At 50.7% G+C, this 16,331-nt stretch overlaps 1 protein-coding gene across 2 annotated transcripts; it reads right to left on the reverse strand.

The window, feature by feature from the left end:
- Positions 1 to 181: 181 nt before the first annotated feature.
- B9D2 (B9 domain containing 2) lies at positions 182 to 7,764 on the reverse strand. Of its 2 annotated transcripts, none has more exons than XM_081216349.1 (4): positions 7,498 to 7,764; positions 6,917 to 7,008; positions 3,840 to 3,965; positions 182 to 785 (listed from the first exon to the last, which is right to left on the reverse strand). In XM_081216349.1, exons 2-4 carry the CDS (start codon positions 7,002 to 7,004, stop codon positions 472 to 474), a joined length of 528 nt encoding a protein of 175 aa, XP_081072475.1. In that variant the 5' UTR covers positions 7,005 to 7,008; positions 7,498 to 7,764; the 3' UTR covers positions 182 to 471. The 2 variants fall into 2 exon arrangements, with proteins under 2 accessions (XP_081072475.1, XP_081072474.1); XM_081216348.1 differs by having other exon boundaries at positions 7,439 to 7,764.
- Between the last annotated feature and the right edge of the window lie 8,567 nt (positions 7,765 to 16,331).

The following is a 16,331-nucleotide window of genomic DNA, read 5'->3' on the forward strand; positions in this document are numbered from 1 at the left end:
GGAGAGGGGCTCAGAGGAGGGGGACCCCCAAGGAGTGGGGGCCATAAGAGCATCGCCCAGAGTGGGGAGGGGGTCAGAGGTTGAGGGAGAGGACAGGGGAAGGGGGCCTGAGGAAGGAGGGTGACAGTGGGAGGATAGGGCACTGGACAGCCAACAGATGAAGGTCAGAAAAGCACTCACATCTGAAAGAACTGCTCTCCTTTACTGAGCCCTTCCATGTGCCAACAGCTTCTCTGCACCCAACCCCTGTGAGCCCACACATTTAATGCCCCCATTTTACAGATGGGGAAACTGGACCTGGGAGGGGCAGCCACTGGGCTTGAGATGCTAGTCAGGATAGAAGCCACACCAGTCTTGGCTGGGGTCAGGTCTGACAGTCTCCAGAGCCCACGCTTCTGACCCCTGTGCCATCCTGCCCCTCACCGGGTGTCCAGAGATATGGCTGGGGGCCAGCGGTCCGTACAGGGTCCTTCAGCATTCGACGCCGTAACGATCGAAGTGGCGCAGCAGCAGGCCCAGCTCAAGGTGCACGGTGCCACCGGCAGCAGTGTGCAGGCGATAGCGGTCAGCCCCACTGTAGATGGCATCTCCATGCAGCAGCTGAGGCCCGCCACCCACGAAGGCCCTTGCCAGCTGCTCCCGCCAGCTGCCTAGGGGCCGCCATGTGGGGCAGTCCAGCTGGTGGGTGCCTGGACTGCTGGGCACATGGCAAAAGCCGTAGCCTGCAAGCTGGCAGCGGCCGAAGCTGTCCTGGGACCATACCTGGAGATGGAGTCGGGGCCAACCTGCAGCATAGGAGGGAGGGAGGCAAAGTGGGATGGGTATAGCCCAGCAGGAGCTCCTGGAGATCCCAGGCCCAGTCCTTCCCCGCCAGGTTTCTGCCCCAGCCTCCTCTCTGGACTCCTACCCCCACAGAGCTGCCAAAGGGATCCTTCCGAATCCGTAGTCCTCCCCTGCTCAAAACCCTTCTATGATTCCCTAGTGTACTCAGTATAAAGTCCGACCTCAACATTCAAGGCCCTTTAGGTCTGGCCTCTGTTGACTTCCCTCTCCGTGGCCTCTTCCTCTGTGTCCCCGTCTCAGGGGAGCCCAGTCCCCAGGTGAGTATGTTGGGCCTTGTCCTCGATGCCTCCCTCCTTCCCTCCCCGTGGCCACACCCTGTCCTCTTTTCTGGCCTCAGGGCCTTCTTTCCTGCTCCCTCACCTGGCAGCTGGAAGCATCTTTCTCTCCCTTCCATAGGTTTCCCAGGGTCCTCACTCAGAATATAATCCAGCTCCTCAATCTGTAGGCAAAGCCCTTGGAGACCCAGCCCCATTTCACCCTCCTTTCTGAGTCCCTCCGTGCTAGGCCCTGTTCTAGAAGCTGGGGACACAGCAGTGAACAGAGCAGACAAAAATTCCTGCCCTTGTGCAGCTGACATCTTAAACAACGAACACTGTAAATACGCAAGTTATAGGGTACGTCAGATGGTGATAACTGCTCTGGAGAAAAACAAGCTGGGTACGGTGCGGGTAGGCATGCAGTTGTTTTTTTTTAATATTTATTTATTTGGTTGCACTGGGTCTTAGTTGCAGCAGGCAGGCTCCTTAGTTGTGGCATGCGAACTCTTAGTTGCAGCATGCATGTGGGATCTAGTTCCCTGACCAGGGATCAAACCCGGGCCCCCTGCAGTGGGAGCGTGGAGTCTTAACCACTGGGCCACCAGGGAAGTCCTGGCATGCAGTTTTAGAAAGGGGGGATTAAGCAAAACTTTCCTGAGAAGGTGACATCTGAGTGAATGCTTAAAGGAGGAGAGGGAGTGGGGGCTATGTGGATATCTAGGGAAGAGCGCTCGCAGCAGAGGGAATAGCTAGTGCAAAAGCCCTGAGGTGGGAGCTGCCTGGTGGGGCCGATGTGGCTGGAGCAGAGTGAGATGGGGGAGAGGGGGAGGAGGTGACAGAATCAGATTGAGCAGGGCCTTGTGATCCATGGAAAGGTTTTGCCTTTTACCCTGAGTGAGGTGGGGACTACAGAGGGTTCTGAGCAGAGGAGGAATGTTACCTAACTTAGGTGTTCACAGGGGGACAGACTTATGGGGCTGAGGTGGGAATACCAGTAAAGAGGCTACTGTAATAGCCCAGTGAGAGGTGAGGGTGGACAGATCAGGGTGCTGGCAAGAGGGTAGGGGGAGTGGTGGGATTTAGGATGCATTTCAAAGGTGGAGCTAATGGGATTTCCTGATGGACAAAATTGGGGGTGGGTATGAGAAAAGAGGAGGCAAGGGTGATGCCCACATTCAGAGACTCGGGGTCCTGAAGAGCTGAAAGGACTGTTGCCTGCCTCCCTTTCCAATCCATCACCCACAAGGCAGCCAGAGGGATCTCTTAAAAGTAAAACCTGACTTGTCAATCGCCTGCTCTGGCTCCCCAGTGCCTTCAGGATATGGCCTCCACTCTGCGGCCTGGCATTCAAGGCCTTGCAATGGCCTGTCCCCTGTCCCCTGCCACCTCACCCCCTGCAGTCCTCCCGCTCTCCCTCGGTCCTCCAAATGCCCCTGGCTCACTTTCCCCCTTGAGCCTTCCACACATGGCTTTCTGCCCAGAACCCTCTTTCATCTTTCTGTTTTAATAGCTCCTACTGTCCTTTCACAGCAAAGCTCAAACATCCCCTCCTCCAGGAAGCCCTCCCTGAACCCCCCAGCAGGGTCAGGCACCTCCGCTGGCCTCCCATAGCCCTTCAAGATCCCCCATCCCAGTCCTGCCCACTCTGGGTTGCCACTGTCTGAGGGCAGCTCTGTCTCTCCCAGGGGATGATGAACTGTGTGGGGACAGGGCTGGGGAGCTGTCTCAATCACTGATATCTCCCTGGCATCACCTGACACAGGGCAGGCACTCGGTAACTATTATTTATATGGTAGAAATATATGGCATATTTACCTAGGCTATTTCCTGGAATCCACACCTCTTTTTTTTTTTTTTTTTTTTTTTTTTTTTTTGCGGTACGCAGGTCTCTCACTGTTGTGGCCTCTCCCGTTGTGGAGCACAGGCTCCGGATGCGCAGGCTCAGCGGCCATGGCTCACAGGCCCAGCCGCTCCGCGGCATGTGGGATCTTCCCGGACCGGGGCCCGAACCCATGTCCCCTGAATCGGCAGGTGGACTCTCAACCACTGCGCCACCAGGGAAGCCCCACCCCTCTTTTTTTTTTTTTTTTTTTTTTTTTTTTTTTTTGTACGCGGGCCTCTCACTGTTGTGGCCTCTCCCCTTGCGGAGCACAGGCTCCGGACGCACAGGCTCAGCGGCCATGGCTCACGGGCCCAGCCGCTCCGCGGCATGTGGGATCTTCCCGGACCGGGGCACGAACTTCTGTCCCCTGCATCGGCAGGCGGACTCTCAACCACTGCGCCACCAGGGAAGCCCCCACCCCTCTTTAATGACCCAAATTTTCTGCCAGAAGAAGTTTTCTGATACCCCTCCTCCCCCACATATTCATTTCCCCCCTGAGCAGCTGAGGAGCCCTACCTGCAGAATAGCCACCAGCCCTCACCTCTCTCTCTCATAACCCAGCTTCCTGCTGATTGAAGACTCTCTTGCTTTGTCTCTGTGAAAGCCACCTCCCTCTCCCCCTGGCTCTCCCCTTGACCTTGCCCCGTCCACCCCTGGCCTCTGCCCTACTCCTAACGCACTCTAGAGCCGGCCTGGGGAGGCCTCAGCTCACCCTCTCCAGGGCCAAGCCTGGTCAGGAAAGGGACACAAAGGGCATGGGAGCAGGAACAGCACTTGATGTTTCCAGTCCCCGCAGCACTGAGTGCCGCTAACCCACCTCCCCTTAGTCTAGCCTGGGGCCCAGGCCGGGAACTCACCTTGTAGGCCTTTGGTGGCGAAGTGCAGGTCGATGGGATGGGACCAGTAGGCCATGTCCCCTATCTGGGGGGTGTCCACCTGTGTCTGGCCCTCCCGAACGCCTGACAGGAGCTTCCATGCTGCCCCTGCAGTGAGAGCCAGGACACGGATGAGGCAGGGCGGGGTGGGAGGCAGCCATCAGGAAGGGGATCCCACTGTGGCTGTAGGACCCCATTTCTCCCTGGCATTGGGGAGCGGAGGGTTGCAAAGCATGGACCCTGGAGCCAAATGTCTGGGTTCAAATCCTGGCACTATTTCTTCCTGCCCATGCAACCTTGGGCCAGTTACCTTTCTCTGCCTCCGTCTTCCCATCTGTAAGGTGGGTGTAATAATAATGCATTCCTCCCAGGCTTGTGAGAAGATTAAATGAGTTAATACACACGAGGCACTGACAACAGTGTCTGGGGCATAATGAGTGCCGGATGAGTGCTGGGGATCATTTTACTACTATTCTCACCCCACGTTTAGAGGCCTAGTCCAAGGACTAAGGTGGAACCAAGGCAGTCCTTCACAAGCAGAAGCACAGACCAAATCGTGAACGGTGCGTCGTAATAGCAATCCTACTGAGGGTGATAATAATAGCAAAAATGCACCGACTGCTTACTAAATGCCAGACGCTGCGCTAAGCGCTTTAGTAATGAATTCATTTAATCCACCCTCTGGGACTCTTAATCCCCACCCCACCCCCCAGTTTACAGACTCTCCTCCACAGGAGGAGAGTCTACAAGGCCTTACATGGCCTGACCTGTGCCCTCCCTAACCCCTTCCTGAAATCATCTCCCATCACTTTCCCCATTCCTCACCACCCTCTAGCCTCAGTGGTCCTATTTTCTTCCCCTCCTCAGGGCCTTTGCACTGGCTGTTCCCACTGCTTAGAAAACTCTGCTCCTGGATGTCCCGATGCCTGGCTTTTTTTCATCCTTCAGGGATCAGCTCCAGTGCCACTTTCACAGAGGAGTCCTCCCTCACCCTCCTATCCCAAAACTAACCAGTCCCTCTCACATCATCTCTCATCTCATTTATTCGTAGTACCTCGTACACTATCTGTAATCATTGCACTCACGTCTTTACCTGCTTATTTCTTTCCTGTCTCCCCTGCTGTGAGCCCCAAGAGAGCAGGGATGTTGTAAACTACTGGATCCCTAGAACCTCAAACCCAGATCTTGGTACACAGAAGGTGTTCAATAAATGTTTGTTTTGGACAAATAAATGATCCTAGGAAGTGGGTGCTAATACAATCCCCATTTTACAGGTAAAGAAACCTTTACCTTTCATTCCACAAACCTTTACTGAACACCTACTCTGTGCCAAGCACTGTTCTCCATGCTGGGGCTACAGCAGGACCGCAGCAGACCAAGGTCCCATGGTGGAGCTGATTCAAATGGAGGTCTGCTTTCGTTTTTACGTTTTCGTTATTATTATTTTTTTTGGCCGTGCCACGCCACACGTGGGATCTTAGTTCCCCGACCAGGGGTTGAACCCGTGTCCCCCGCAGGGGAAGCTCGGAGTCTTAACCACTGGACCGCCAGGGAAATCCCTCAAATGGAGCTCTGACCGACGGCAGAGACCAAGCCCTTTATCTGACTGCGCCTTGGCTCCCTATTGGATTAACTGCCCCCTACCCACCTTCTCCCTGACCAAGAGCCCCCTGAAATAATAAAAATCATGTTGGTTACTGCTCCCTTGCGGGCCAGGTGAGGAAAGCACCAAGCCTTGAGTCAGGATCCTCACATACAAGACTTCCTAACACCCCTATGAAGGACAAATAGTCACACTTTACAGATAAGAAAACTGAGGCTGCGTGCGAGAGGGAATAGCACTTGCCAGGGTCACAGAGCAAGTGAGTGGAAGGGTACTGGAAACCAAGTCTGATTCCAGGTCTTGCTTTTTATTTGCTCAGCTGGAGGATCCCAATTTCCCAGGGAATCTCAACCACCAACCTACCCACCAGTGAAATCGCAAAGAACCCCAGGCCTGAAAAGATGATGATGGCAATGGCCACACTCATTTCTTGGGCATTTATCTGTGCTAGGCAACATACCTAGGGCTTTACGAACAAGAGCCCATCCAATTTTTACACAAGCCAGGCAAACACTTCCTGAGGACTTACAAGCCTAGGCCCTCTTCTAAGTGCTATTGATATTCATTTAGTCCTCACAACAACACCATGAGGTAAATAGTGTTATTATTCCCATTTTATAGACAGGGAAATCGAGGCAAAGACAAGTGGCCAGGGTCACATAATTAATAAGCAAGAGCTGGTTTTGAAACCCAGGCAGCCTGTGCTCTTAACCTCAGCACGCTGCTGCCTCGGCGGCCATTAGCTTCATTTTCAGACAAGGAAACTGAGGCTCAGAGAGGTCAAGTCCAAGGGCTCCCAATCAATAGGCAAGGGAGTTCGTATCTGAGCCCAGACCTGGTGGCCTGTGGCCCTAGCCATCACACCACCCACCACACTATACTGCCTCTGATGGAGAGGCATGAAAATTGAGACCTCCAAGGTCCCTCCTGGGCCTGTGTAGATGGATTTGGACGACTGTCAGAACAGGGCTCCTACATTCTCACAGAGAAATATGAATACAGGAAGGTGGCCTCTCCTCTTCATTTCAAGATGGAAACTTCCATTTTACATTAAGAGCTCAATAAATGGAGACGGTTAAGCAAAGAGTTAAGATGGGGGAGGCACCCAGAGCACCCCTAAGACAGTGAATGAAGTCCAAGCAGTGTCGTTACCGCTGTCAAGTGTTTTGAGGACTGGGAGTGTGTGTTGGGGGTAGCTGGGTGGGCCCAGCCTATAGTCTCATATCCTTAGGGAATGTGTGTTGAGAGAGTGGGAGTCTGAGTCCCCAGAGACGGGATGGGAAGGGATAATATGAAGGAAGCCTGAGACTCATGAACAAAGCGTGGTCAGGGTTAGGAGTCCTGAGAGCCCATGGAAGCTGAGGATCAGGGACTGAGGTCAGCGGATCAAGGAAAGTAGGTGGAGGCGTCTAGGCTGCGGGGTCTTGGTGGGGAAATGAACCATGCCCGGGAATACCTGTGTGGATGCCCCACTTGCAGAAGAGGCTACTTTCCGAGAAACCGGTGGCCCCCATGATCTGCCCAATCACGTGCACTTCAGCCATGGCCCTGAGGGGGGAAAATATAATCACAGCCTTATGAGAAGAGTGTACAATTATCTCCACCTAATAGATGGGAAAACTGAGGCCCACCAAGTAAGGAACAGTACTTGGGATTCCAAGCTAGTTTCGTCAAACCACTGAGGCTGCGGTCTTAACCATGATACTAACTGCCTCTCCAGGAGAGCCGCAGAAAAATAAGGGGCGAGAAACGGACACTCCAAGGAGCTGGCATCTAACTCTGCCTGCCTCTAAAGTAACCTTTTCATCCTGCTCATTGCAGCGGAAAGTCCCGCCCCAGGGGCACATGGCTCCGCCCACAACACAAAAGCACCGCCTCCTCGGGTCAGATTTCCGCCCCCCACCGCCATGAGGCGCATGCGTTTTAAGTGCAGGGCACCTTAGCTCCACCTCTGAGCCCGCGCATGCGTTATTCCTACCTCAGAGCGTCTAACGGTTAGGAGAGGCGAAAGCGGGGATTGGAGTTCATGGACCTGACCTGTCCCTCTCTCCGCAGGCGCTGACTTCCCAGGCCTAGCTCGCGCCTCTCCCAGGACCTTCCCGGCAGCAAGATTGCTGAGACGCCGATCCCTCCGAAGCCGCGCCCGCCTCCCGGCTCCCTGGTTGTTGCTGGGGCAACGGCAGCCTCCTCCCCTGGCCTTGTCCCCGCCCTGCGGGTCGCTAATTGGCCCTAGCAACCTGTGGGGGCGGGGCTAACCTGTGATGGACACTTTCTCTCCCCCCTCTCCATTTTGGGAAAGGCGTCTCTCCAACCGCGAACCACGGTTCAGCCATTTGCGGCGTGGCCTTATGTGGCCATCTTGAGCGTGGCTGAGGAAGGTTGGGCACCAATGGTTTGTCCCAGATACTCTCATATAACAGAATAAGCAAATCCATCGATGTCCCGTGCCCCCTAAAACTCCCTCTCAACCGGGGCCACAAGTCAGAGACTTGAGCCAGAGCCAGGGGGGAAATCTCCCTCACGTCATTGTGTGCATCCCTCTGCCTCATAACTGGAAAAAAAAACCGCATTCAGAGAAGTTGGGGAGGGGGTTCCTTTTTAGAATTCCTCCAAGCTCCTCAAGAACTGATAAATTCAACTTCCTTCACTGTTAGTGCTGATTCTGAGCAAGCAGGGGGTGGGTTGCGGGAAGGGGTATGAGAAATGAGGAACTGAGGCCTCTTTATCTGCAGAAAATCCTGTTTTTGAAGCCTGGACTCTGTCAATAACTTGTGACCTTGCACAGCTCTAGGTCTCAGTTGTCGCATCCATGTAATGGACACAAGGGGAATGACTGAGTCAGAGGCACTCACACATTCTGATTTCCTGAGCGGTGCCTTCCCCACCGTAGTTCGTGCCTTATTCCTCCAGCCCAGACCCGGAGTCCAAAAGGAACTTATTCGTCTACTTTTTGCAAAATGGAGACTGCAAAAGTTAGAGTCACCAGCTGAAAGTTATAGGGAGAGGGCAACGTTTCAATAGGATAGTATTTATATAGATAAAATAATTCAATAGGTATACAATTCAATAATATTTCACTAATAGGTATATTTGAAAGCTACCATTTATCGAGTGATTTCTCCGTGCCAGCCGCTGTAAACTGATTGTTTTGCATGCATGATCTCCTTTAATCCTCACAGATATCTCACAAGGTGGGTAATTATCAGCCTTACTTAAGATGAAGAAATTAGGGCAAAATCGTTTGCCTTAAACCAAATTGATGGGCTTCCCTGGTGGCGCAGTGGTTAAGAATCCACCTGCAGGGGACACGGGTTCAAGCCCTGGTCCAGGAATATCCCACATGCCACGGAGCAACTAAGCTCCTGCACCACAACTACTGAGCCTGCGCTCTAGAGCCCACGAGCCACAACTACTGAAGCCGGCACGTGCCTAGAGCCTGAGCTCAGCAACAAGAGAAGCCACCGCAGTGAGAAGCCGGCGCGCCGCAACAAAGAGTAGCCCTCGCTCGCCACAACTAGAGAAAGCCCGCGCGCAGCAACGAAGACCCAATGCAGCCAAAAATAAAATAAATAAAAAATAAATAAATTTATTTTTAAAAAACCCAAATTGATTATAGTTTTGTCTCCCTCTGTCCCCACACCTTATGTTCTTAACTTCCTGCTGTCCTGCCTCTCTTGGATACACATCTCCCAGTATCAAAGGAATATGGAGGTTATGGGTGTCATCCTCATCTCCATCACTTACCACATCCAACCAGTCATCAAAGTCCGGTACATGGGACTTCCCTGGCGGTCTAGTGGATAAGACTCCACGCTTCCACTTCAGCGGGCATGGAGTTCGATCCCTGGTTGGGGAACTAAGATCCTGCATACCACGTGGCATGCCCAAAAAACAAACAGAAGTCTCATACAATGCTCCTTCTTAAATATTTTTTTCTTCAGTTGGTTTCTTTCCCACTGGTTGACATTAGTGATTAAGAAAATGCTTCCCAGTTCAACTACCTGGATTTAAGTGTTAGCTCTGGCTCTTCTGTGTGACCTTTAGCCTCTCTGTACCTTAGTTTTCTCATCTGTAACTTGAGAATGAGTGATGGTACCCACCTTGTTAGATTATTGTCAGGATTTAATGAATGTATGAAGCTGTTTTAAAATATGTCCACAGATTCTTTGACACTCCTTCTTTCACTAGGTGGAGCCTAATTTCCTTCCTCTTGAGTATAGGCTGCACTTTGTAACTTGCTTCTAACCAGCAGAATATGGTAGAAGTGTTGCTGTGTGACTTCTTAGACTAAGCCATAGAAGGCATTGAGGCTTCCTCATCCATCTCTCTATTGAATGGCTCACTTTGAGAGAGACCAGCCACCATTTGTGACAGCACTGAGGCAGCCAGCGGAGAGACCCAAATGGAAAATAACCGAGGCCCCGTGCCAACAAACCAGCACCATGTGAGTGACCCTTCTTGGAAGGACATCTTTCAGCCACATCAAATCTTCCAGTGACTGTTGCACCTGGCCAACGTGCTGACTGTAGCTTCACGACACCCTGAGCGAGAACCAGCCAGGTAAGCCATCAACAGATTCCTGACCAACAGAAACTGTCTGATGGTAAATGTTTGTTTATTTATTTATTTATTATTTTTGGCTGTGTCGGGTCTTTGTTGCTGCGCGCGGGCTTTCTCTAGTTGCGGCGAGGGGTGGCTTCTCCTGTTGTGGAGCACGGGCTCTAGGGCGTGCAGGCTTCAGCAGCTGTGGCTCGCGGGCTCTAGAGCGCAGGCTCAGTAGTTGTGGCATAGAGGCTTAGTCACTCCGCAGCATGTGGGATCTTCCCGGACCAGGGATCGAACCCCTGTCCCCTGCATTGGTAGGAGGATTCTTAACCACTGCGCCACCCGGGAAGTCCCTGTTTGTTGTTTTAAGCCACTAAGTTTTGGGGGATAATTTGTTATGCAGCAATAATAACGAATACAAATGCCTAATGAAATTAGGGCAGTGCCTGGCACGTAAGAAGCACGATAAATGTTTGTTACTATTGATGGTTTTTATTGTTTATGTTGTTGTTACTGAAATGTCATATTTTACATTTTTTTTACGAGAAGCACACTGAATATTTATGTACTTTTTATTCTTTTTTAAAAAATTTATTGATCTTAATTGTTTATTTTTGGCTGTGTTGGGTCTTTGTTGCTGCGCGCGGGCTTTCTCTAGTTGCAGTGAGCGGGGACTACTCTTTGTTGCGGTGCGCGGGCCTCTCATTGTGGTAGCTTCTCTTGTTGCCGAGCACGGGCTCTAGACGCGCGGGCTTCAGTAGTTGTGGCTCACAGGCTCTAGAGCACAGGCTCAGTAGTCGTGGCGCACAGGCTTAGTTGCTCCGCGGCATGTGGCATCTTCCCAGACCAGGGCTGGAACCCATGTCCCCTGCATTGGCAGGCGGATTCTTAACCACTGCGCCCCCAGGGAAGTCCCTGTACTTTTTATTCTTTTTTTAAAAAATAAATTTATTTATTTTATTTATTTATTTTTGGGTGTGTTGGGTCTTCATTGTTGTGTGTGGGCTTTCTCTAGTTCTGGCAAGCAGGGGCTACTCTTCGTTGCAGTGCGCGGGCTTTTCATTGCGGTGGCTTCTCTTGTTGTGGAGCACGGGCTCTAGGCACACGGGCTTCAGTAGTTGTGGCACGTGGGCTCAGTAGTTGTGGCTCATGGGCTCTAGAACGCAGGCTCAGTAGTTGTGGCGCATGGGCTTGGTTGCTCCGCGGCATGTGGGATCTTCCCGGACCAGGGCTTGAACCCGTGTGCCCTGCATTGGCAGGCGGATTCTTAACCACTGCGCCACCAGGGCAGCCCTACTTTTTATTCTTAAAGTTTTTAAAATTGTGATAAAATACACATAACATAAAATTTACCATTTTAACCACCTTTATGTGTACAGTTTAGTGGCATTAAGTACATTCACATAATTGTGCAACCAACCTCTAGAACTCCTTTCATCTTGCAAAACTGAAACTCTGTACCCATTAAACAAAAACTCCCCATCCCTCCCTTCCTCTAGCCCCTGGAAACCACCTATTTACTTTCTATTTCTATGAATTTGACTACTCTAGGTGCCCCATCTGAGTAGAATCATTATTTGTCCTTTTATTACTGGCTTATTTCATTTAGAATAATTTAGCATAATGTCCTCAAGAATCATCCATGCTGTAGTGCATGTCAGAATTTCCTTTTTTTTTTTTAATTACATGGCAATTATTTATTTATTTAGAAGTATAATTGACCTACAACACCATGTTAGTTCCAGGTGCACAACATAATGATTCAGTATTTCTATACATTACAAAATGGTCATCAAAGAATCTCCTTCCTTTTTAAGGCTAAATAATATCCCATTTTATATATACACCCCATTTGCTTTACCCATTCATCTGTCGATGTACAGTTGGGTTGCTTCCACCTTTTGGCTATTGTGAATAACGCTGCTATGAACATGGGTGTACACATATCTCTTTAAGACCATGCTTTCAGGACTTCCCTGGTGGCACAGTGGTTAAGAATCGCCCTGCCAATGCAGGGGACATGGGTTCGATCCCTGGTCTGGGAAAATCCCACATGCTGCAGAGTAACTAAGCCCGTGCACCACAACTACTGAGCCTGCATTCTAGAGCCCGCGTGCCACAACTACTGAACCTGCATGCCACAACTACTGAAGCCTGCATGCCTAGAGCCCATCTCCGCAACAAGAGAAGCCACCACAGTGAGAAGCACGCACACTGCAATGAAGAGTAGCCCCCCCTCACCACAACTAGAGAAAGCCCGCACACAGCAACGAAGACCCAACACAACCAAAAAAAAATAAATTAATTTATTTTTTAAATTTATTAAATTTATTTTTTTAAAAAAGACCCTGATTTCAGTTCTTTTGGGTATACACCCAGAAGTTGAATTGCTGAGTCATATGATAATTCTATTTTTAATTTTTTGAGGAAGTGCTGTACTGATTAACAGAGTGACTGTTCATATTATTCTTTTACATCTTGCTTTTTTTTTTTTTTTTTTGGCGGTGCTGCGCAGCTCCTGGGATCTTAGTTCCCTGACAGTGATTGAACCCAGGCCCTCGGCAGTGAAAGCGCTGAGTCCTAACCACTGGACCACCAGGGAATTCCCACATCTTGCATTTATCATTCAGTGATACATCTTGGAAAGTTATCCATATCTTTAGATCTAACTTGCTCTTTCTCAAAAATAAATGTTTTGAAGTGTACAGAAAAGCACACAAATCATAAGTGAACAGCTGAATTAAATTTCATAAACTGAACACACCTGGTAACCAGAACTCAGCTCATGAAAAGAACATGACCAGCCCCTCCAGCATGCCCCCAAAGGAAACCACTAACTGGACTTTTAACAATATGGATTAATTTTGCCTGTTTTCATACTTTATATAAATGAAATCTCACAATATGCATTGTTTTGTGTCTGCTGTCTTTTGCTCAGTGTTTTGTTTGTGAAATTCATCCCACGCTATTGCATGTGGCTGTAGCTCTTTCATTCTCATTGCTATATAGTTTCCTCTGTGTGAAGATGCTACACTTTATCCATCTGTTGATGGGAATTTGTTTTTCGGTGGACATATGTTCATATCTGATTGGACTGGAATTGCTGGGTCATAGGATACGTTCAGCTATAGTAGAAACTACCCAACAGTTTTCCTAGTGGTTGGACCAATTTGGATGCCCACCAGCAGTGTACGAGAGTTTCCCCACTCCATATCCTCACCAGCACTTCCTGGTGGTGTCTTCTTTCATTTAGCCATTCTGGTGGGTGTGTATTGGTATTGCACTGTGATTTTAGTTTGCATTTCCCTGATGATTAGTTGAGTAACTTTTTAAATGTTCATCTCTCCCTTGGATTTTCTCTTTCTGTGAAGTTTTGTTCAATTCTTTTGCTTGCTTTTCTGCATACACACACACACACACGCATATATACACACACATGCAAATATATTATATTCGTAAATATAATTCATAATATATTAGTAAAATTCTCCTAAGAACAAGGGGATTCTCCTATATAACCATAACACCAATTTAACATTTCCCCAAGTATCAGTTTAAGATTGATAAAAAACTATCATCTAATTTATAGTCTATGTTCAAATTTCTCCCATTGTCCCAATAACATACCTTGTCACCATCTGCTTTCCATCCGTGATCACACTTTGTTTAGTTGTCATGTTTCCTTAGTCACCTTTAATCTAGAACTGGCTGCCAGCTTTTAAATTTTTGTTATTGTTTTGGTTTTCATGACACTGACATTTTTAAAGTGTACAGACCAAGTACTTTATAGAGTGTCCCTCAGTTGGGCTTTGACCCATGTTTTCTCATGATTCAATTCGGATGATGCATTTTTGGCAGAAAAACATCACAGAAATGATGTTGTGTCCTTTTCAGTGCATATCAGGAGGCACACAATGTTCATTTGTCCCGATACTGGTGATGTTAACTTCTATCACCTGGTTTTAGGTGGTGTGGGCTGGTGTTGTCCGTTAGTACTATTTTTTTCCCTTTGTAATTAATAAGTAATCTGTGGGAGGATACTTTGAGACTAAATAAATATCCTGTTCCTCATCAAACTTTCACTCAGTGGTTTAGGCTTCTGTTGATGACCCTGGCTGGAATTTTGTGTTTAATATTCCAGGACCATCACAACCCCCAAGAGGCCTGGGCCTCTAGTGACATCCTGGAAGGGGTGGGGAGACTGTACGAGGCTGATGGTGGCCAGAGAGATCTATTGGAAGTGAATAAATCTCTACGGTGGCCTAGGGGGTTGAAGGGACCCACATTGCCCAGGGATTTGGTAAAAAACTGAGGCTGGTGAGAATTCATGCCCTTACCCCACAAATATGTATCAAAGTCCTGCTTGGGGCCAGGCACTGTTCTAGGCCCTGAGGCACAGCAGTAAACAAAAGAGATCAAATCCCAGCCAAGCTGGAGCTGGCACTGGTGGGAGGACTCAAACCAGCAGAAATATGTAATATGTTTCATAGTGATAAGAGCGAGGTTAAGGGGATACAGAGTAACAAGGGTGTCTCTCCCCATAAAACAGTTCTGCCCCCTCTCCTTCTCATCTATGCTCCTGTGGGTCTCCCTGCCTGTTGTCTGCCAGAAACTCTGGCTGAGCCAAGGTCACTTCCAGACACCGTCTGTTCTCCCCAGGAGTGGGGCCTGTACCAGCTTCAGCGTCTGGACTCTTGGCACGGAGCCCCAGAGCCCTGGAGCGAGGGAACGCTGGCCTGCCCCACATCAGGAAGGGAATCCTCCAGTTTGGCTGTCTGGGACTGGTGAGATGGAGGGCTTCCGAGAAAGAGAAGCCAGTGCAAGCTGGGTGGCCTCCCTGAAGGAGGTGGAGGACTGCTGGGCGAGAAGAGTCCCTTAATTAGACTGATGAAGACGGATGTAAACAATTATATTCCTAAACACCATCAAACACGTTCAGAGTGCCTAGTTTGGGGCAAATGTTGGACATTTGTTATGGAACCTAATCTAAGTGCTTTATATATGTTATCATATCTAAGAGGCAGGGGGTATTTTCCCTATTTCACAGATGAAGAAATTGGGGTTCAGAGAGGTGATGCCATTATCCAGAGGTCACACAGCGAGTGCTTTGAAGAGCCTGGAAAGGAACTCAGGTCTGTGTGGGTCCAAACACTAACTCATAACCACCACCTGTACCACCTGCTAAGCAGCACGCCCTCCCTGGCCCACTCCCAGCACCGCCCCTTTCCCTGGAAGCCCCCGCCGCACCTTCTGCCTCTGCTTTCTCCCCTCTACTTGGGCCGGCAAGAAATACAGCCCTGGGTTACAGTCTGTGGGTCGGTCCTAGTACCAGTTGTTTACCTTGGCCAAGTGAGCACACACCTCTGAGCCTCAGTTTCCTTAACTGCCTAATAGGGATACAAACAGAGCTACTGAGAGGAGTCCGCGCGTTGATGAACGTAGGGTATCTAACCCCCGCGCCGGGCGTAGTCTGCACTCAGTGACCCGGCGGCACGCTTTTAGGCAAGTTCTAACTCTCTGCGCCCGTTTCCTCCTGGGCACGACAGGACAATCAATGATAGTGCCTCTTAGGTGGTTCTCGGGAATAAACGTGTACGTGTATATGTAAAGCACTAAGAACCGTGCCCACAGTTAGCCGGGGTTGCTGTTTTTACTGTTGGGGAGTGGGGAGGGCAGTGGGGTGGAAGCAGGGCCAAGCCAGGAAGGCTCTGGAGAATCGGGGCGCCCCGTCCTCCGTTCTGCAGCGTTTGGGTCTGGGTTCGGGATGTCAGGGCCGGCTGACCTCGGAGACCTCCGCCTGCTCCTCCGCACCCGAGGTGGCAAGGGCCAGCGCCGGGCGCTGACGTCGGCCTTCAAGGCCCCATCATCCGCACCCCCCACCCCCGCGCGCGCGCGCGCGCGCGCGCACACACACACACACACACACACACCCGGCGGCCTCCTCTGAGGGCGGAGCCCGGGAGCCCACCGCCCCGCCCCCACCCCCGCCCCTGCGCGCCGCGGGCCCGGGGCGCTGAGAGGGGCGCGCAGCGGAGCTCTCACACCCCCGTGCCCCCCAGGCCTAGACCCCTAGGAGCGCGGGGCTCACTGAGTTCCCCCACCCTGAGCGGCAGGATCGGGGAGGGTGTCGGTGCGGAGAGCCCAGGAGGTCCCGGCCTATGTCCGTGGGCTGTGAGTGAGAGGCGCAGCTTGGGGGGCACCGCTCTTCTCCCGGGTCCTGGCGCTGGGGACAGGGAGGCAAAACCTTGGCCAGGAAATCGGCTCAAGCCAGGTTTGGACTGAGGGCGGGAGACTTGGGGACCCCCGCAGGGGGATTGTGAGGGCGA

Source organism: Mesoplodon bidens (assembly GCF_964165515.1).
Source record: "Mesoplodon bidens genome assembly, chromosome: 18".
Classification (NCBI taxonomy): domain Eukaryota; kingdom Metazoa; phylum Chordata; class Mammalia; order Artiodactyla; family Ziphiidae; genus Mesoplodon; species Mesoplodon bidens.